The following is a 22,033-nucleotide window of genomic DNA, read 5'->3' as shown; positions in this document are numbered from 1 at the left end:
CCTTCGTTGCCTTGCTAATAAGACAATTCACTCCAAAAGTTAGTGCCATAAAATATTCAAAACATAATATGAATATAAAATATTCAAACTATTCTGGTTAAAAACCGGATTAGGCTTTATAATTTGTGAATGTTTAAGAAATCCAAATACAATTTTTAAAAGCTTAATGAATTAAAACTTCCAGGACAGTTAAAAGTTAATTGATACACAGACTCGTACGAGAAAGTCTACACTGCTCCTTATGCAATGCAATGCAATGTAATTAGCCCTCGGGGAGAACAACTGTCCTTCTCTCTCCATGTGCGATTACACTGTAGCATCCTCCAATTTCCAAGGTTTCAAACATGTCATCCGACACTGACACATATAGTGAGATCTCACTCTGGGTTAAACGGGAAACAATAACCCACTTTTTATTACAGATTTCTCATCTTGAAATGCTGTACATCACGGCACAGCAGAGAGAGTGTGAACCCACGCCACTTTTTCAAGGGTTTTATGTTAAAGTAACGTGTCAGGATTTTTAGGTCTTAATGTGATTTGAAATACATTTTTATTACACATTATGGAAGCAGGAGGCAGAGAAAACGCTGATACTGCAAATGTGCTTCCAACGCCTCTGAAAGACCCCACACTGGCCAAGAAAGAGACCCCCTGAGTGTGCCCGCCCAGCCCAGCTGTTGCAGGAGGGGGCACATACTGAAGGCCGGGATTCTCGTCGGTCAATCCTTGGATCAACACGTCTTTCGCCAACTTGAATACTTCCTGGGAGTCATCATCTGCCTGACTCTCTGGATCGCTGAGAAAAGTAACAAAATGACAAACCCATTAATGCTCCTTCTGTTGCTTTTGTTCAACCCCAAGAGCACCGTCCAGAACTGAAGTAACAAAACCTGCCTCTTCCCGCGAACTTCCACCCGCCCTCCGGCGCCTGCCCCCTGACGCGGGCCCTCGGTGCGGCTGGGGGAACAGGGCCGCAGAGGCCCCACGAGGAGTGGCGTGGTCGCAGCCCCGAAGGAGGAAACATCCCAGCAGCCCCTTTCCTTAATCTTGTCAGACTGTAAAGGGATAACTAGGGAAACAAGTTACACTTCCAACTCAACCCATAATACCACGCTCTGAATATTTCCCACAGGTAACACAAAATCAATTAAGGTAAGGATATATTTCAATACACTAAACTTGTTTCAATTATTAATGACATATTTTTAAATGCTTTATCATTCATCTTAATCGTTCCAGACTGCTACAGGCACCCAAACGGTCCCCCGAAAACAGCGCCGTAAACCGTCAGAGCAGAGCTCACCGGTAGTTGTCGTGAACCCACATGAGGATGTTGTACATCTGCTCCCGGCACAGAGCGGAGGGGTGAGACAGGAACTCCGCCACAGGGCTCAGGAGTCCCCGGAGCTCCACGGGCTTCAGTCTTGCCATCAGCTTGTAAATTATGTCCAAACACACTTTCTGTCTCTCGTCGTCTCTACGGTAAGAGGGAGTTTTAAAAACACACAAATTCGACAGTTGTTATTACTAGACTTTCAGATATGACAGGTACCTTTTTCTTTTTTGTGCTGTTCTGTATTTCAAAATATGATATTATAGGTAATACTACACTTATATAAAAATTACATTCTTGAAAATAATTATCGCGGGCTAGATTATTAAAAGTAAATTAACAACGTGGTATCTTGCCTGGATCCTAGAATAGAAAAAGGACGTCAGTGAGGAAACTGGTGAATCCAAATAAAGTCCAGTCTTGTTAACAGAAATGTACTAATGTTAACTTCTTGGTTTTGACAAACTCACCGTGATTATGTAAGATGGGGAACCTGGGTGAAAGGTGTGTGGGAATCCTACGTACTATCTTTTACCTTTTCCGTAAAAATAAAATTATTCCAAAATAAAAAGTTCATTTTTAAAAACCTGGCAATGTCAAACAAAATAAGCTAAACAGAAAGGATGTTACGACTTTAAAAAATGACTTCAAGTGCTAGTCAGGCACTGGCACGTCAAGCAGGGGGTTAAGCGCAGCCTCGGTCCGGACCGGGTGCACACCTGCTTCCTCGTGTGTCTTCCTCCTTAAATAAGCGCCAGCTGAATGCTCTCTACACAGCAGATACTTAGTAAGCACTGAACGGAGAAAATCAGGACACAACGACACAGTTCATCACTGTGTAAAAACGTGCTCACAGGCAAGACGAGAAAAGACGCAGACGCAGAGGGAACACACACTCACTTCGCGACAACCTAAAAGCGCCTTGAGTGGAGGGAACAGCTGAGCAAAGGGACGTTTTACGAGCCAGCTGCATCCGAGGACCCACTCACCTGTGCCTCATGAGCTGCGCGAAACCCCTGCTCTCTAACTGCAGGTACAGATCCGCCCTCTCGTCTGCACGACACAGCACCACCTCCAGGCAGAGTGTCTTCATCACGCCGTGGGCCCGCGGCAGCAGAAGAAGCACAGAGCTCATGAACCTAGGCAGCGGGCAAGGCCGGTGAGCAGAGGTGGCGCCGACCCCCACCACCGCCCCCATCCACCCCCCCCCCCCGGCAGGAGCAGGGAGGCGGCGCCGACCCCCACCTGTCGGCAAGAGGAGGGAAGTTCTTGGCGGCTCTGTTCAAGCACACGATAAATTTGTCCTCCGCCGCGTGCTGATGCCGCTGCAACTGCTTTACCACCAGTTCGCACACAGACTCCTCCAGCGTCTGGAAGATTAAGCTTTGTCTCAAATACACACCAGGCGGGAACTTCGGTTAAGAACAGCGTCACAAGGTGGAGGCCCCGGGGGTCTCTGAGCACTGGGCTCCTCCAGAGGCTTGGGGGCTGTGGCCACACCCCAGGCGTCAGGACGATCAAGATTATACTTCCTTCTGACACCAGAACGCTGCCAGCAAGTCACTTGAGAAGCTGAACGAAAACCAGCGGCTCAACGGTGCTTAGTGTTCACGCCTCTGGTCAAACCAGCTTTAGAGAACTCGATCTGCATGCGCCCTGCCCATCCCCCTGCACCTGCCTTCCCCTGCCACAGGTCCCCGGCGGCCGGGCCGGGCCGGGCCGGGCCGCTCCCCCAGAGCCTGTGCCCACCAGGGAGCAAGTGCCCAGCCACAGAACACGGGACCCTGACGGCACGGGACAACGAGGGAGCACGAGGGGTGATCGGGACCGGAGCCCACGGTCCAGGGGCCAGGCTGGTCAGTGGTCAGAACACGAGTGACCCCTACTTCTGTGTTCCACTCTGCTTTCCAAAGCTCTACACTAAATCAATGCCATTTTATATTCAGAAAAGAACTACGCAGAACAAGAGGGTTTATCATTCCCATTAAGTTGAAATTTAAGTCAAGAGAGATGAAGCCTGGGCTGTGCCGTAATGCGCTCCACCCACGGTGAAAAATAAGCGTATTATGTAAATTGAAACCCACCACTAAAGGACATTAGAATCGTATCGTTACAAGATTGTGAATTTGAATACGTTTTTATTTTACAAAAATAGCTAGTAGTCCCGAAAACAAATTATAAGTGAAGTTTGATTTTCTTGGGGGGGGGGGGGGCGGGGTCTCTATTTCTTCTTAGCTTAATTTAATTTTGCTAAATGTTCTAAATCCAAATAAATGCCTTACTGGTGAAATGGGCAGGGGTCCAGTATACTGTGGGCGGCCTTGGTGCCCCTCAGGACCCCCTGGCTCCTTGCAGGAGGGGAGGGGACTGGAGAAGGAACGTGGGGCCCACGCCCAGGCAGCTCTCAAGCCGTGAGGCTGGGGGAGAAGACACGGCAGCGCAGGAGAGGGCAGAGAGTGTCCTGCAAGCAGTGACAAGGGCGAGGACTGGTCCGGCGTGCCGTCCTGGGCAGGCGGCCACCCGGCGTCTTGTCACGGGGGGGACCAGCTCTGCAGGCCCCGGCAAGCTAAGCCACGGGGGACAGCCTCACGGTAGGAAGTCACAGCCCGCCATCTCCACACACGGCCCACGCGGTTCCACGCACGTCTTAGTGATAACTTATGGAGAACGCGTGCCGTGCTTAGAGACGCGACCAGGCCCTTCTCACAGTCGTGCAGAGTGGGCAGGGCAGAGGTGGAGAGCCCTTCCCTGGGAAGCCCTCTCCTATCCAACAGCTACATCACGTCCAAAAGTACAAGCGGAGGGCTCTACCCGTTTACTTCGCCTGAACCACAGCAAGGCTCTACCAGGACAGTTTCTCCAAAAGGGACTCCTGAGGCCAAGTTCAGAGGAGTGAAAGCTGCTTACATACTCATATCCTGATTTTTACAATAAAAAGAAAGTTACCACCTTTACATGTTTGCCAAGTTTCCAAGAGTCTGGAAAAAAAAAAAATCACATCTTTTTAAAAAACTGAGCACTGTATATAGTAGGAAAGAGAGTAAAATAGTAATAACTCCAGAATGCCCACTTTGGTTTCCTAGTGTAGGGGCTACAAGTAACAAGGGCCACGTCAAGTCAAAGCTGAAACAGAAGTATTTATATAAAGCACACAGCACACTCACCTTTTCTCTCCCGGTTAGATATCGAAGAATAAGTCCCAGAACTTCTGCTGCTGCCGCATACACCTCTTTATATTTGACAAAGGACATGTTATTGACCAAAGGTTGGAAGTACCTACGACAAATGTAGAAAGTAAATAAGCATAAAACCACCCATCCCATTGTCTGACAGAAGCGTATCACGACTTTACTCCCCAGGCCCAGAGATGAATGGCACCTGAGCAGGGCCCAGACCACCTGTGCGGCTCCAGGTGCAGACACGCAGAACCTCTGACACAGCTGTGGAGGCTCGGCCCGCAGGGCCTGCAGTGAAATCAGCTGCGACCTGAGATCTGACCCCGTTAAAGGCGTCTATACCACAGGAGAAGGACATGCAGAGACTCGGGGGTGGGGGGGATGCTCCCAGCCTCATGACAGCAGGACGTGAGCTCAGAGAAGTCACTTGTCCAAAAGTTAACCACTTCCCGTTGACCCTGTGTTGGGCCGCACGTGCAGCCGTGACACCAGGCGCCCGGCGCCCCCGGTGCCACAGAGGCTGACCCTGGAGGACCAACGAGATAGCAAGAGCTTCCAAAGAGACGGGAAACGTCGGCAGGCGTGAACTTGACCAAGCAGCCGGCTCTGCGTGGGCCCCAGCTCCTCTCTGTGAAGTCAGCACTGTCCTGCTAAAGCCCCTCCGCGTGGACCCCCCCGGGTGATGAGGAGCCGGAGGCTGCAGCTGTGGCAGAGACACAGCGAAGGGCAGCAGGGCCCGGCCACCTGCTTCATGGTCATGACCCTGAAGTGACTGCTCTCCAGAGCTCATGCTGCTTTCAGGAATAAAGGGTGAAAATGTCACTTTAGAAAATAACAAAAATAGCTAACACCTTGTCTGCCAAAACTACGTGAAAAAACTACAATAATTTTTAAAAACTCACTTCCCTCATTCACTCCACTAACATATTTCTTCGAAATACTTTTAACATGGGTCCTAGTCCTTAAATTTATCAAAATTAAACCATATTCCAGTCTCCAGTCCGATTCAGGTACACTTCAACCAAAACAAGAAACAACGCGAAAACACGACACTTACTTCACGCTTTCTATGCCGCATTTTGGGTCGTATGGAGGTAAGTCATTGGCCATTACAATGCCTAATAACTGAATTCCTATGGAATTGTCTTTAGAATTAGGATCTTTGCTGGAAAACTTTTCAAACAATAACCTGAAACGAGAGCATAAAGGAACAGTGTAACTTGTCATACATAAGAAGCCGGAAGACAAACACAAAACTTTCTATGGCTAATTTTCAGGGTAAGAAATACTTCTCCTTTTCCCGCCCTCTTTGTTCACACCCAGGTTACTCTGCCTTTGCAACACAGGCACTGCTACCTTTCTTACAATCTGATTACTGGTCCTAATCCCCCCTCGGTTGATAGTAAAACCTTTTGGCAGTTTTAGTTTGCCCCAGGTTGTGCCCGGCAGGAACCACCCCTGGGGGGGGCAGTGAAGGGCAGGGCAAACCCCACACCTGCAGACGATGGCCGCCCAGAGGTGCTTCTAGCAAGGAACGCGGAGCCTGCATTCATTAGTGGCAACAGTCCACCTTACCAGTACATTCCACCACGGGGCACATTCCTCCTTCTACCCGTTCAAGTAATTTTCACTGTAATCATCGCGCACAACGTGCTAGGTGTAAAAGATCTTTAAACGACACTGCAAAATCTAGTAAATTTATACCTGTAAGGGATGGATAAACAATCCTTCCAGCACTCAACAAGCGTCTTTATAATTTCAAGGTTATGTCGAAACACAGCTCTTTTTTGATGAAAAGCGTGTTTCATTAGAAAATGAAGCAATCGATTTGCTAACACTTCATCTTTGGGGACCCCCTAAAAAGGTATAGAAATTCTATGTAAATACGTAGCACTGCACTCTGGGAAAGCATTTTTTGACCCGAAAGTCCATTTATAAAAGAAAGTGGGCATTCAACGGGGAGTCTGCCTCCGGGTTAAAAGCCACCTGTGCAGCTGCAACACGAAGGCTTCACCTAGCGGGCCTCCACCCAGCGGGCGGAGAGGCCACCGGGGCCCTGCAGCACCCCTGCCCCCGCCAGACCCTCGGACCCTCCCCAGGGCCTCTGCTGGGACCTCCCTACGGGGAGGGAGGGGACCCTGAAGACGCCCCCCCCCCCCACTGCGTTCCTCCCAACCCCAGGGTTGCACCAAACTGCTGGAGCCTTTCCGTTGGGGCTCGCTCTACCGTGAGGTGACACCCACGTCTGTGCCGGCCCCCTGACCCTCGACCGGGAGGCTGTTCCGTGGGGTACACGGAATGGGTGTCGGGGGCAGGGAAGACGCGCTTCCTCTGGTTTCAGCCTCTTGCTCAGACTACTGCAACGCGTGGTGAAAGGTTCACTGTGACGTTCACCTTGGCTGTTGCTCTAATCAGTTACCCTGACGCCTGGCAGCTCACTCTCCTAGCCCAGCTGAACGCCTGACATCTGAACCAAGCTCTTCCAACGGCTCCTCAGTTAGACTTGGTTTGCTGCAAAACGGGACGGGCACATCCCGACACAAACACGTGGGACAGCTCCGTGGACACATATTACGTTGAATAAGGGCCGTCCCAGGACATCTTTCCACGAGAACTCTGGACACTATTAGTGCTGACATCTTTAAGCCAGCGGGCAGAGCTCCAGCACACAGACCCACCCTGCGTCAGGACTGGCCGGTGCCCTTCTCCAGGGGCACTTCCTTAGCAATCTCAGCCATCACAGGCCACCGTCACACTCTGGGAGTAGGGAGGCTGGCAAGACGAATGCCAGAGGCTCATGACCTCAGTCAGAGGAGACGTTTTCAGAACCTCACGCTCAGGGTCTACAGACGTTTATTTTACACGTACTTTTAATTAACCAGTGATCAGTTTCCAAGCTCCTAGCAAGTTAAAGCAGTAAGCAAAACAGCACAAACACCTGATAGCTTAAAACTAAAAGCAAGGCTGGAGGAATTAAGGAAAGCAGACCCAACAAGACAGAACTGAGGCAGTCAAACGAGGCCGCCCGGGAGAGCAGCAGCACAGACGGGCACGATCCCGGCTGGAAACACTGAGGACGGACAGGGGCCGGGACCACGCCCAGGGCTGCTCAGGGAGCGGGCGCCAAAGACGCATCTGCTCTCACCACAGGAGTCGCTACTCCCGTCCACGAGAGAACCGTGGCCACGATCTCCACCACCATGTAGTGGATCCCGCCCCCAACGCTGTTTTCGGAGACCACCAGCTGCAGCAGGGGGCCGATCCAGTGCTTCGCGTGAGGCCGGAAGACCTAGGCGAGAGTTCAAAGGTCACATGTCACAGGAATGCCCTGAGTAACCAAGATGTGAGTTCAGGAACACCATTCTATGTTACGACTCGAGCTAAATTCAAAACAGATGTGAATGCCAACAACTACGCTGCATAATTCGATTAGATTCTCAGCTGAAGTCTTTCCTCACGGGCCCTGAAACCACAGCGCAAAGGAAACGGGTTCTGACTGATCTGCTCTTTGCTTAAAACCCTTCTGCCACACCTACGCTCGGAGAAATAAAAACGAAGGCATTCTACACCAAGCTCTCCCCATCTGAGCAACATGCAGCCCTGGAGGAGTCTACTTTTACCGGATGCAAATGCACAGGGTAAATTAAAAAGGAGAATATAAAAATTAGGTGCATGAGGCTAATTGCTTTTTCATTTCTTCCCATGCTGTAGAAGTCATTCTACTACAGACGAAACATGCCCAAGATCTCTGAAATCCAAAGCATCTCCAAACACTAAATTCCATTTAATCTATTTCAGAAACTGCAGACTGAAATGTAACTCAGACTATCAACCTTCTTCCCCTCTGCCACCTTCTTTTTCCAAATGTTTTCTCATCTACTCTCACAGCTTAAATCTGTGTGGTCACAAATCTTTTTTGATCATGTACCCCATAGGTTAAAAAAAAGTTTACACTCTCCACGTATGTCTACTGGTGTATTTATAAATTTTAAACATAAACTTCTTTACTATATTATTAAACTGTAAGAAGAGGATAAATTCAAGGCTCAAGTCTTAAAAACAGCTGTAGACACAAGTTCTCATCTTTCGCTCCACAGCACAATGGGCCCCCGCCGCTCCCGAGCTCTGGGCGTGTGCGACGCCGCAGGGCCACCTGCAGTGATTCCAGAGGCACCTCATGCCACACGTGTGCGCACAGCTCAGCAGCCCCCTTATCGAACCAGACACCAGACACCAGCTCCCGTCTGCCAGCCATCAAGTCAGCACCCACAGCAACACCAGCGGGAAATCAGGTGTGAACCCCAAGTATCGTGGGCTGAACTGTGAGCCCCAGAAGGATGCTGAGGTCCTCCTAACTCCCTGTACCTGTACATGTGACCCTATTTAGAAACGGGGTCTTGGAAGAGCGTCGAGTTAAAAAGAAAGTCATTAGGGTGGGCCTTAACCCTGAGTAACAGTGTCCTTGTTAAAAGGGAAATTTTTACACGAGACAGGTGTGTACACTGAGAGAGAAGACCATCCACAGGCCAACAAATGCCCGCGGCCCACAGCAGCTGGGAGAGGCCCAGTCACATCTTCAGCAGGAACCACCCAGCCGACACCCTGGCCTCGGGCTTCTGGCTCCAGCGCAAACAGGGTCGTGGTTTCTGTTGTCTGAGCCCCAGCAGCTAGAAATCAAGTGTGACGCCGAGGAAGGGGCCCTGCTGCAGTCCCAGGCCAGGCCTCTTCTCCGCTCGAGGGCCTTGAGGGGCCTGCCGTCTGCTGCCTGGGAGGGCCCTCCTCCCAGCCCCCTTCAGAGGCTCCCTCTGCCTTTGCCCAGCCCCCTCTCCAACGGATAAACACAGCAACGAAGGAACCTTTCCCCACTTTCTTTGCTGCCGTAAACCAGGAAGGCTGGCAGCCGTAAGAAAACTGCCAACACGTATACTTCCTAACACAGGTCACTTCTAACTCTAAAGAAGTTAATTTACGTGTTTTACAAGAAAATGACAGAAGAACGATGCTGCACAAATAACACAAGTCGGCGAACTGATTCAGAGAATAACGCCACGCTCTGACCCTGTACATCTTTCTTCACTGTGGGTTTTTTTTTTAAGTAGATGCATGTAATTGCAAAGAATTTTTAAAGGAATCATAAATTACTTACTTCCTCTGTATTAATAACAAGCTTGGCTAAGAAGAGACGGATATTTAATGATACTGATGGATTTCCTAGTTTGTCGTGAAGAAATTTCATCCATGGAGGAAGACTTCTTGGCACTGAACCCTGAAATAATACACTCAAAATTACTTCAGTAAAGAAGCGGAACAAAACAGCTTCATATTTTGACACTACGAGACAACAATGACAGGGCAGGAGACGAGTGACAAGACATCACATGTGTCTGAGATGGAATCCGGTTTAGTCTTTGATGTGAACTGCTCGCTCTCAGCGTGACGGGGGCGAGTGGCGGTGAGCGAGACCGGGAAGATCAGCGCGCCTGTGAACCCACACCGCAGCCCCGGCCCAGCCCAGGCACCTCTCCTGGCCGAGCAGCCTGCAGCCTCTGCATGTGCCGGACCAGCGCCGCCATGGGGGCCATGCACTCGTGCCGATTTAGCTCGTCCATCTCCAGCTCCAGCACGTCGCCTGGGACCTCGGGGTCTGGACGTTCCTGGGGAGGGAGAGGCCGGTGAGATGGCGGCCCAGAGGAGAGCGCTCGGCGTCTCCGGGTCAAATGGCTCACACACAGGGGACCTCACGTCTCCTCGAGAAGTATCCCATCCCCTCGCCCCCAGCCGCACGGCTCTCCTCCAGGGTCGCGCTCAGGTCAGGGTGTCACTGCAGACACCAGCCGCTTCAGACAAAGTTCAGACGTGTGCGTCCCGGCGGGCCCAGACCCTCTACATCTTGAGAGCCGCAGCCTGCGTCATTCTTAGTTGCCACTTTATGTAGAAAGTAGAGCTACTGAAGTAGAATTATAGAATAAATTTTTACCTATTTTTCTCAGTACTTTGAAAAACTTTGTAAACTCCTTAATTTGCCCTAAAATTTCAATCAATAATAGAACAAAACTTTTAAAACATTCTTGATCCTTTTTAAGAAAAAAGAGCAGGAATAATCATTTTCTAAGTGTGATGCTGCACTGAGGTTCTACACACATGTGTGGTGTATTTCACACACGCACACAGCTGATCTGGGTGGCTCCTAGCACAGATCGCTTCCAGGAAAGGACAGCTTAAGCAACGCTGAGAGCACAGCTTTGGGCACAGGTCAGCCTGGGCTTCTAAGGGCTTGTGGGGAGTGCGCAGAGAGAGCAATAAAGGCGGCCCCAGTGAATCCCGTCCTTCCGTCGGCCCTGGTGGCAGCAACCACTCCAGAGCGCCACCTCCCAAGACGGACAGCCCTGGACACACACTCCTCTCACAACCGCCGTGCCCGTGGTGTTTGGCCCCAGGCGATGGGGTAACGTCTACAAACTGGGGCAGAAGAGAGAGGTGGGGTGTCACGGGTTGGTGACAGCAGGCTCACTCGGCACCGAACAGTAACCGACACACAACCAGGGTCACGGGAGACGAGAGAGACAGGCGCTCCCAGCAAGGCCCCCGGAGAGGCAGGAAGGGAGCGCGTGGCCACGGGCGGCCGTACCTGGGCCCACTCAGCACGCGGGCGGCCAGAGCCACCGCCTCGGGCCGCCTGCAGAGCTGGGACAGGGCAGGGGGGCGGGGGGGAGAGTTCCCTCTGAAAGAACGACCAGCGTGAGGTCAGCCCAAGCTAGAAACGGAGTGCTGTGCCAGGAAAGCGGCTCTGTGAGCTGTGGACGACCCCGTGAGCTGCTGGACCCCAGAAGAGAGACTGAGCTCAACCTCTCAAAGCAGCTGTCAGACCCAGTGCACCCCCTGCCCGTCGCCAGAGCCCGCCCTTCAGGGAGGAGTTTCCGCTCAGGCCGGGGACGCTGACGGCACACACCCCTCCCCGGGGCGGGGACAACAGTCAGCCAGCGCGGTCAGCTCTCTCGGGAGGGCCTCACCCTCCCGCGGCTCTGATGCAAACACTGACCTGACCGCGGGAGGAGCCCGGCTAACGTGAACCCGCCCTGCGTGCCGGCGGGGTCAGACGCTGCACCCCAGGACGAGAGGCTGGGGCCCCGCCGCCCCGAGGCTCCCTTTCCCTCCCAGACAACAGCATTCGGTAATCACCCGTCTCCAGAAACGGCCGGCGGTGGACTGAGGGTCTTGGGAGCCATACGAGTAGCTCTGAACTCCAGTGCAGAAGTCGAACTGACTCATTTCCTCACTCAGGCTACTGTCTGCCAGATATGACAAGGAAGACATATAACACGGGCCACCTGAAGCAAAAAGAGAAGGAACTGCATTTACTCAAACTAGTAAGAAATGGGTTTCTCTACGCTCAAGTGATACCCGGATACCTGCACCAAAGGCGTTCATCAAACCCGTGGTTCTCACTCACCACCCGGGTCCACAAAGCAAAAAGGGCCTGGGGGGACCTCCTCGCACTCTGTCCCCACTGAGCAGTTACTCTTTGTCGCAAACAAAGGCGTGAAGTTGAACTAGATCCAATTTTTGGATGTGATGCTAACAGAACTTCTTGCACTGAAAATTCTGATGATGTACACTCTGCCCATACAGCCTAACATAAACGCTGCAAGAGATGCCACTGGAAAACAGCTAATTCAAAGTATTTAAGGAACTCAGAAAACTGGTCCAAATTTTATCCTCAAATCAAGAAGAAGAAAAAAAAGCTATGAAGATAATTAAGCAAAAAATTGAAACCAGGAGCGTGTGGAAGGAGAGAGGGTTGATTCTAAACAGGGAGGCTAGCAGAACTTCCTTCAGAGGAAGGGGCCATGCTGGCCTCCGGGGCCGAGATTAGTCCGCCTGGGGGAACATCACAGCAAACGCCCTGGGGCGCAGGGAGCAAACAGGGGTATAGCGGGGAGGTGGGAGCCGATGGGAGGTTTGGAGGAGAGGAGTGGCAGGATGGGGCTGTATTGTCACACAGGGTTCTGAAAGTATCTAAATAACACACAAACATAATCCGAAAATAAGCAAATAAATGCAGGCCAATCTTGCTTTTGTTAAAAAAGCGTACCACATCTGAGCCCCCTCTGGCCACCTTGAGATGTTTCTGTGCTGTTAAAGTTTAACTAACTGCATTTCTTTCAAAGTACAATTCCATTTGCCACTTGAAAATAAAAATTTTCAAATTCAGTTCCAACGTTGGGGTATTTAAAGTATTGTCTATTCATATAACAAATACCAACTACTGGAATCTTTCTCATCATTTTGAAAACGTCCTACCTGAGTCCCCATTAGCTGCTTCCCTGGCTTCTCTCCTAATTTCAATGTACCTCTTCTTTCTTTCCATAGGAACCTATTAGGCAAAAACAGACAATTTAAGACTTCTTAGAATCGTGGTCACATATTTTCTATTTTAGTAGCAATCTGGCAAAAATCACAAATATTAACTTTCAAGCAAAAACTTTAACCAAACTTAAAAGCACTGAAAACCCCCCACAAAGACAGGCGGGCGCCCTTCAGGAAGGACCCCTCCGCCGGGTGCCAGGAGCTGGTGCCCCCCTCGGGCTCTGGGACCCGCGTGGGCTGCACGCCTCCAGCCACAGGCCTGGGGACCCGTCGTCTGCACTTATGAGCCTCAGCTCCCTGGACTGTAAAGTCACGACAGGTCACAGCGCCTCACGGCCGCGGCGGAGTCCACAAGTAATGCACGGTAAGTGTCTGAAGGCTTAATGGACATGTGTGTTTATTATTTCATGTCTTTAGTTCTTTGAACACAGGCCTAGAAGAAACTTCCCAGTCTTGTTCCAAAAGGGCTCAAGGAGGGAAGCAAGCACTGGCCTGGACCTGTGAGCCACCAGGCAGACTACAAGGGGTGGAGGCCAGAGCGCCCGCCCGCCCGCCGGGCTGCGGAAGGCTGCAGCCCCCCGGCCTCCGCTGAGCTCGGCTCCTCTGCCAGAGCATCTTCCCCCCAAGACGTGTGCTCCCGGCGCCCGTGATGCGCCGAGCCTCCCACCAGGGCCCCCAGGGCCTAACCCTGTATCGGGGTGGATCTCAACTTCACTGACCAGAGGAACTTGAGAAAACAACTTCAGGGATGTGTCCTAAGAGCTCCTTTCAGTGGCACTTTCTGTCCTTCACAAGTTGAGGGAAAACCCGAGTCATGACCACCGTTTTGTAGTTGCCTGAGATCGTATCTCGGGTCAAACTGTAAGAAGCTGCCCGTGTTGACAGCTCACAGCGGACTTGAGGACTGGGCAGTTAACGTTCAGCGCGATGAGTGTGTTTCTCTATAAGCATAAGTGTGCTAAGTGTTCGTAGCCTGGAAACACCACGAAAAATTTCACTCACCTCCACTTCTATGGGAAACGTGTAGCAGCGCTTCAGGTCTATCAGATTTTCAAAAATGAGCAAGTTCTGTGAACGCAAAGCCCCACGTGAAGACGCCTGAGCGCCAGGCGGAGACGCCGGGCGCTGACGCAGCCCCGGGGCCCCGCCCCCCGCCCCCGCCCCTTCCCGCGTCCGTCCGCACGCAGGGCTGGAGGAGCACACCCACCGCGGCCCGGGGGCGCAGAGCCCGGGCAGCCCGGCCGGCAGCCGGAGGGGCCTACCTTCTCCGGCTTCTCACTGAACAGGAAGCCCTGGTAAAACTTGAGCTCGGTGAAGACACAGCGGATGGCGGCGATGGCGCAGTTGTAGGCGGCACAGTGGTACAGCCGCCTGCGCTCCAGCAGCTGGGCCTCCCCCGCCATGTTCTCCGTGAAGGCGTCGTAGCACAGCCTGCGGGCGGCCGGGCGAGCGTCAGTCCATCCAGCGGGGTGAGCCGGCCCCACGGGCGCCCACACCCACACCTACCGGGGCCGCAACAAGCCGGGCGGGCGGCGGCCCAGCCTGAGGGGCAGGAAGGGCTCCAGCAGGCCGGGCCTGAAGCGACCCTGGGGAAGCGGCACGCGGGCACCGCGAGGGCGTCGGGGGGGGGGGGGGGGGGGGGGGGCGGCAGCGGCGGAGGCGGGGTGGGCGGCTGCCAGCCACACCCAGGAGCGCGGTCTCGCCCTGCGGCTGCGGCCAGCCCCCGCGAGCACGCGAGCACGGTGCGCTGCGGACACGGCCCCCATCTACGCTGCTGCCGGCCGCTCCACGGGGCCCAGGAAGCCGGAGCGGTTACCGCCCAGCCCTCGAGGGGAGAAGCCTGCCGGCCCCTGCTACCAGGACGCGGTCCCTCTGAAGGGCTTCAGGCTGGGAAACAAAACCGTCGGGCTCCTGTAACATACGGACGGTCACTCTGGCAGCGGGGCTGAGAGCGGCAGGCCTCGGGGCAGGGAGACCCATCACGCAGGAGGCCCCTGCGGCGCTTCACCAGCAACCCCAGTGCCACCCACACGAGCCACCGGTGCCAGGAGCCCCGCGGACACAAATCCACCAGCTCTGGGGCCGGCAGGGTGTGTGCAGAGGTTGAAGAGATTCAGAAGGAAAAATAACACGACCCCCAGGACGCTCGTGGTGACGACGTCATCCACTGAGGAGGACACGTGAGGAGAGGGTCAGAGGAGCTAGAGGTGAGTCTGCAGAGACCTGGCACATCGGTGTTCAACACTAAGAGGAGCCTCACCAGAAGGCCGGCTTCAGAGAAAACGTATCTGACTACTCTGTGCTTTACAAAACGTCTGCTTAGAAGTATTTAACACTCCTTTAATTTCAAATGATAGAAAAAATAAAATACACTAAATCCCTCCTTACTGTAAATCATACCACTAAAAACATATCAAGCTATTGAGGGAGAAAAAATAGTAGGAAAAAACAGTAAAAGAAAAAGAGCTTTACTCTGTATAGAAGATGTGTATAGGATAAAACGTTACCCAATAACATGCTGAATTAAAGTCCATCTAAGTAGTCTGTACATAGGAAAACTAAAAATTCAGTGTTTAAACATTTATTCACGTTATATACATGCGTAAAGATATATGTATCAAAAATATTAACAAGTTAAATACAATCCGAAATTAAGTAAAACCTTACTTAATAAGGGTCTTTGTAAGTTCATTTCCTTCTGTGACACACGAGCCGTGGAATGCTTGATTGATTTTAGATCCCTTGGAGTGAACATCGTCTTTCGGAAGACGAGAGTACATCACATCGAGCATCTTATAGTAGCCCATCTTCTTGGTGATTTGAGTATCAAAGGAAGATTCATTCAGCTAAGAAAAGATAACAGGAAAAATATTTTACTGAATAAATCAAATTTAATACTCAACGCCCTTTACATTGAAAGTAATTTTAACAAAGATGTTAAACCACTTCAACAAGAGGTAGCCCAAGAGCTAAAACGTGGATGTAAGTATTGATGTGTTCTATTTAGTGTGGCAGCAAATACTGACTTCACCTCAGTGAAACTCATTTGGGACTTCTGGCCTCCAAGGCTGTGAGAGGATAAACTTTTGTTCTGGGCCACCAAGCTTATGATAATTTATTACGGCAGGTTAAGGAAACTAAGACACATTTTGGTACCAAAAGTTGGAGCGCTACTGCAACAAATGAAAAAAATACCTTAAGTGGCTTTGGAATTGAACAGAGGGTAGAGGTAGAAAAAATTTTTGCCGTGCATGACAGAAAAGGCCTAGCTTGCCCTGTAGAGACCACTGTTAGGAAATATCGACATTAAAGGCACTGCTGGCGAGGACCCAGAAGGAAGTGAACAGAAAGCCAGTGTTGTCTTAGGGAATGCCCATCATCATAAACATATTTTTATTAGAAATATGGACATTAAAGTAGTTGCTGGTGAGGTCTCAAAAGGAAGTAAGTACCAGATTTTTGGAAACTGGAGGACAGAGGATCCTTGTTAGGCGGCTAACAAGAAAACTTAGCTGAACAGTGTTCTGAAGTTGTGCAGAAAGCAGAACTTGCAGGCTGTGCACCTGAACGCTGAGCTGAGAGGATCTCCAAGTACATCTGCTGGAGGTACTGCCTGGCTGCTGCTTTGCTGCTTACAGCAGACTGTGAGGGGCGAGAAATTAACTGAGACAAAGACTGTTACGCAAAAAGAACCAGAACTTGATGACTTGGGAAATTCTCAGCCCATCCAGACTGTAGAAGACACTAACGTCAGGAGACTGGCTGTTAGGAAAGCACGCTTTGGCGAGAAGACTGAGGGTATGGCTGAAGAAACGACGCCTGTGGCTCACGGCTGCGCTCAGCCGCCTCACAGCAGCCGCGCACAGGAAGGGACTCCGCTGTCTCACGGAGGGAATCTCCAGGATGAGCACGAGGGAGACAGAAGGTTTCTGAGAATGTTATACCAGCTGTACTGAAAGGGACAGAGACAAAATGAAATGGAAAAAAGGATGTTGTACTCCCAAAATTCTACAGGCAAGAAACAGACAAAACTACTCAGCTGCAAACAAATGCTAACCTTCAAGAACAAAGCAGAATGACTCCAAGGATGGAGTCTTTGGCCCAGAAGGCAGAACGCCAGGCCACAGAGCATTACTCCCGGGTCCTGAAACCTAATGGACTTGCCCAGCCAGGTTTTAAAACTGCTTTGAAAAACAGACTCCTTCCTTCCATTTTCTCCTGTTTGGAACAGGAATGTCTGTGATTATCATCCTATGCCTGTCCCACCACTGTGTTCTGGAAGCAAATAATCTGTTTTCTAGTTTCACAGGTCCACAAATGGAGAGAGTTTGGTCCCAAGATGGATCATACCCAAAACCCACCCATATGTGGTTTATATGATTTAGATGATGAGATTTGGGACTTTGTGCTAATAATATTTAGATGAGCTTTTGGACTTAAAAGTCGATGTCGTAATGGGTTTAGACTGTGTCAGGCTGAATAATAGCCCCAAAAAGATACCCACATTCCAATGCCTCAGACCTGTGACTGTTAACCTTGTATAACAGAAGGGATGAGACAGATGAAATGAAGCGAAGGACCCTGAGAAGATTATCCAAGTGGGCCCAGAATGCAATCATATTTACAGGCAGGAGGCAGAGAGAGATTAGACAGAACTGAGGAAGCTGGAAGCACCTAAATGTCCGTTGACAGAGGAGTGGATAAAGAAGCTGAAGCTGTGGTGCACAGATACGATGGAATACTACTCAGCCAAGAAAAGAATGAAATAATGCCATTTGCAGCAACATGGATGGACCTAGACATAATCATACTAAGTGAAGTCAGACAGAGAGAGACAAACACCATATGTATCACTTATGTGTGGAATCTGAAATATGACGCAAATGAACTTATCTACTAAACAGAAACAGACTCACAGACACAGAGAACAGACTTGTGGTTACCAAGGGGGAGGGGAGGCACAGCGGATAAAGTAGGAGTTTGGGATTAGCAGATACAAACCACTATACATAAAACAGATAAACAACAAGGACCTACTGTATAGCACAGGAAACATTCAGTACCTTGTAATAAACCATAATGGAAAAGAATTTGAAAAAGAACAGACACATGTACATGTATAACTGAATCACTTTGGTGTACACCTGAAACTAACACAACATTGTAAGTCAACTACACTTCAATAAAAGAAGAAAAACAGCGGATTTTTTAAAAAAGAGGAGGAGGAGGAGGAGGAGGACGAAGCCAAGCGAGCAGAGAAGCACCGGGAGGAGCCATGTGGCCACAAGCCGAGGGACGCTGGTGCCTCCAGAGGCTGGCAGAGTGAGGGCCGTCCTCTCCCCAGAACCTCCGGAGCGAGTGCAGCCCCAGGAGGCGGTTTCTGACCTCTGGTCTCCAGAGCTATGAGGAAATAAAGGCCTGTGGTTCTCAGCCACATCTGCGGTCCTTTGTGACAGCAGCCTGAGGAAACTAACGCAGACACCACATGCCTGCAGGCTGAGATCAGGACATGGAGGGGACGCTCCTTGAGCTACAGACGCCCCTGACTGAACACATGGCAGTTTCTAACGACACTGACCACGGAGGTCTGTCAGCTCTTATTAACGTTCAATTTAATCACAGACCATGATACCTTTATAAATCTGGACTTCAACACATCAATGGCGTCCACCACAACTTTGCAGAAGAAGTCCCTCAAAGCATTCAGGTCACAGTGCCACAGCAGAGTGAGGAGGACTCGGTCCACAGCCGCCTGGCGGGTGACGCTGGGAAGCAGGTCATCCCTCCTGAACATCCCGTGCACACTATCCAGAAGGCCTAACTGTGTTGCACATGGACCCCTAAGAAAAAAAGAAAATGACATGCACATTCAGGCTTGAAACAAATATTTCATGACGGCCTACTACATTACAAGCAAAGTAAATGCCAATGACTATGAATTAGAAAAATACCTTTAAAGATTATATGTATAAAAACCAGGAAATACAAGAAGCATTTGTACGTAAGTCATGTTATTTTACTCATCCCCAGAAATCCTCATGCCTATTTAGGCATTAGGAAAAAGAACTTTTTTCATTTACTTTCAATATGGTCTTTCTGGAAGGCTCTGGAAGAGACTCAGCCTCGACACCATCATGTATCCCAGAGCCTGAGACTCATGAATCCTCATCAGACAATTCCAGCCTCTTCCTCAGTAATGAACCGCCACTCCTACTTCCCAGGCAGAGATGATTCAGCTGGCCTTTTGTTTTCTCATCTGGGTAATACGGTATATGAATGATCACCTATACGATTCCGTCTACAAATCTACTAATTAAGAATAGCGTTAGCTTCCCCGCCTATAAAAATAAGAGGTTAGGACTGAATGATCATTAAAATCATTTCCAGTTCTAAAATCTCGATGCTCAGAAGTTAGCTATGACCCAGAGCAAAAATACTGGATTTGAAGGTAATTCAGTCACAAAAATTTGAGGTTGCAGGACACCACTAGATCTACATGGGCTCTGCAATATTCATCTGGACACTGTCCTAGATTTCAGTTCTCTCAAGGAGCATCCTGCTTTGAGCACAGTGGAGATGCACCGCCCTTACACAGAAAGCTAAAGGAAAGAGGAGGCAAAGGAAAAGAGCATAAATGGGCCAACAGATGGTTTACTGAAAAATAAATGCAAATGAGCATTAAATATATGAATATATGTTCCATTTTACTCACAATAAAAGAAATACAAATTAGAGCAACACTCAGAAATCCTTTCTCACCTGTTAACGCTGGAAAAAATCCAAATGTTTGACAATATAGTCTATTGGCAAGACTGTGATGAAACGCACTTTCATCCACTGCTGGCAGGAATGCAAATAATACAGCCCCAAAAGGGGATGTGGTGATATCTAGCAAAGTCACAAATGCATTTACCTTTTCACTCACGTTTACAAATCCACTCCAAAGCTACACTGGCAAAATACAACATGACATGTGCACAGGGCTATTCACTATGCCGTTATTCTTATCAGCAAAAAGACTGACCAAAAGCCCACCAGTAGGGGCTGCTTCAAAATACTTGGTACTTCCACACAGTGAATAATTACACAGTTGTTTAAAAAAAAAAAAAAAAAAAAAAAAAAAAGGAAAGCAGAAGATCTCTACGTGCTGATTTAGTGTGATCTGTAGAAAACATGAAGTAGAAAAAAAGGTGAAAGGGCAGAAAACGATAGGACAGGGAAGAGACAGAAGCAAGGCTCCTGAATGTAGCGCATTACGTACTTCTAACGTTCAAATCACGTATGTATTTTACATATTCAATAAGAAAATTAGGTCAAAAAAGAAAAAAAAACTTCTAAGATCTGAAAATGAATTGAAGCATACCTAATGAATTGGTATAATAACTGCACATTGAAAAACACTCTCAAGTGATTCTGGAACACAAAATTTGACTGTATATCCTCAGAGAATATATTCTAAGTAAATCATAAATAAAATTAAAAATTTTAACTTCATCCAGCTATGATTATTCTTAGCAGTAATACTGGTAGTGTTAGTTTTGAAAATATTTTATGTGTATTATAGGATAAAGCAATTAAATACTGGTGAAATGTTATTAAAAACAACACTGGGGCTTCTCTGGTGGCGCAGTGGTTAAGAATCCGTCTGCCAATGCAGGGGACACGGGTTCAAGCCCCGGTCCGGGAAGATCCCACATGCCGCGGAGCGACTGAGCCCGTGCGCCACAACTACTGAAGACCCCACGCCTAGAGCCCGTGCTCCGCAACAAGAAGCCACCGCAATGAGAAGCCCGCGCACCACAATGAAGAGCAGCCCCCGCTCACCGCAACTAGAGAAAGCCCATGCGCAGCAACGAAGACAGAACACAGCCAAAAATAAATAAATAAAATAATTTATTAAAAAAACAAAAAAACAAACAAACAAAAAAAAACCAACACTGAACAGAAAAAAATTAAAATCTACAATGTAAGGGAAAAATAATAAAAGTAATAAAAAACCCATAATGTTAAGATTGAAAGGAAAGTATCAGGATATTTTTCTTTTCCTTAAAACAAACAAAACTATTCCTCAGTACAGCACTAACCGGTACTAGTGCTATAACCCAGTAGCACTAAGTTCACTGAGGACCCAGCCTGTGGTCTCTAAGTGCCGTTTCACAGGGCTCTCTAGAGAAACGGCTTGACTCTGGGTCAAGGCGAGCCTGAGGTGATCTGCTGAGCCAGAAGACACGTAAAAGACATCAGAGACTAAGGAAGGCTGCCCAAGAACCTAGGAGCCGGCCGCCATGGACTCCCACTGCCACAGATGGGACAGTTTGAACATAAAAAAGAATAACAACTGCCACTGATTGAAATTTACTTCTGTTTTGTTTTTAAAAGTTCTAAAAATGAAAAATATTAACTAATTTTCACAGAGACAACTGTAGCATTGGAGTAAGTTTTAGAACTGGGATGTGAAAAATACTCCAATTTTGTCTCTTTTTTTCAAAATTGTTTTGGCTGTTAAGGGGTACTTTGCATTTCCCTATAAATATTAGGAACTGCTAGTCAATTCCTGTACCCAAAAAATGAGGCTTGCTGGAATCTGGATATGGAGTGCATTAAATCTAGCAATTTGAATAGAACTGCCATGTTAACAATATTGAATCTTCCAACTCACAAGCATGGACTATCTCTCCATCTATTTAGATCTTTAATTTTTTAATTTCCTTCAGCAACAGGTTGTAATTTTTGGTGTACAAGTCTTGTGCTTCTTGTGTTAAATTTATTCCCAAGTGTTTTATTCTTTTTGGTGCTATCATGAATGGTATTACATTTGTAATTACAGTGTCAAATGTTCTCTGTTCATAAACAGAACCACCAATGACATTAGAATACGTATCCTGAATCCGACAAATTTTCTGTAATTGTTTACTGGTCCTCATGGTTTCTTGTAGATCTTCAGGATTCTCTACCTCGTGCCATCTGTGAGTAAAAACAGTTCTACTTCTTCCTTTCCAAGTTGACTGCCTTTTATTTCTTCTGCTTGCCTGGCTGCGATGGCTAGGACCCCCAGGACTATGTTGGATAGAAAAGAACAGACGTCCCCGCCTCGTTCCCAACTTTGGAGGAAAATTCAGCCTTTCACTATTAAATATTTTGTTGGCTATTGGTT

General features: G+C 49.1%; 1 protein-coding gene across 13 annotated transcripts in view; it reads right to left on the bottom strand.

The window, feature by feature from the left end:
• PRKDC (protein kinase, DNA-activated, catalytic subunit) overlaps positions 1–22,033 on the bottom strand; it is a 152,519-nt gene that overhangs the window by 51,210 nt on the left and 79,276 nt on the right. For 12 of the 13 annotated variants that reach the window (XR_014236507.1, XM_082364132.1, XM_082364131.1 and 9 more), the window contains 16 exons: positions 18,512–18,719; positions 15,547–15,725; positions 14,142–14,310; positions 13,882–13,947; positions 12,814–12,886; positions 11,692–11,840; positions 10,032–10,166; positions 9,659–9,778; positions 7,658–7,801; positions 6,217–6,368; positions 5,570–5,701; positions 4,501–4,612; positions 2,582–2,706; positions 2,326–2,475; positions 1,307–1,480; positions 701–799 (listed from right to left, as the gene is read on the bottom strand). Coding sequence is in view for 12 of the 13 variants with exons in the window: in XM_082364132.1 (XP_082220258.1) it covers positions 701–799; positions 1,307–1,480; positions 2,326–2,475; positions 2,582–2,706; positions 4,501–4,612; positions 5,570–5,701; positions 6,217–6,368; positions 7,658–7,801; positions 9,659–9,778; positions 10,032–10,166; positions 11,692–11,840; positions 12,814–12,886; positions 13,882–13,947; positions 14,142–14,310; positions 15,547–15,725; positions 18,512–18,719 (2,187 nt within the window). In the remaining variant the exon portion in view is untranslated. Of the gene's footprint in view, positions 1–700; positions 800–1,306; positions 1,481–2,325; positions 2,476–2,581; positions 2,722–4,500; positions 4,613–5,569; positions 5,702–6,216; positions 6,369–7,657; positions 7,802–9,658; positions 9,779–10,031; positions 10,167–11,691; positions 11,841–12,813; positions 12,887–13,881; positions 13,948–14,141; positions 14,311–15,546; positions 15,726–18,511; positions 18,720–22,033 lie in introns of all 13 variants that reach the window. The other variant, XM_082364137.1, reaches the window with a different exon arrangement.

Source organism: Balaenoptera borealis (genome assembly GCF_965194805.1).
Source record: "Balaenoptera borealis genome assembly, chromosome: 17".
In the NCBI taxonomy this organism is placed as follows: Eukaryota; Metazoa; Chordata; class Mammalia; order Artiodactyla; family Balaenopteridae; genus Balaenoptera; species Balaenoptera borealis.
The sequence above is the reverse complement of the archived record's forward strand: the minus strand, read 5'-3'. Positions and strand labels throughout refer to the sequence as shown.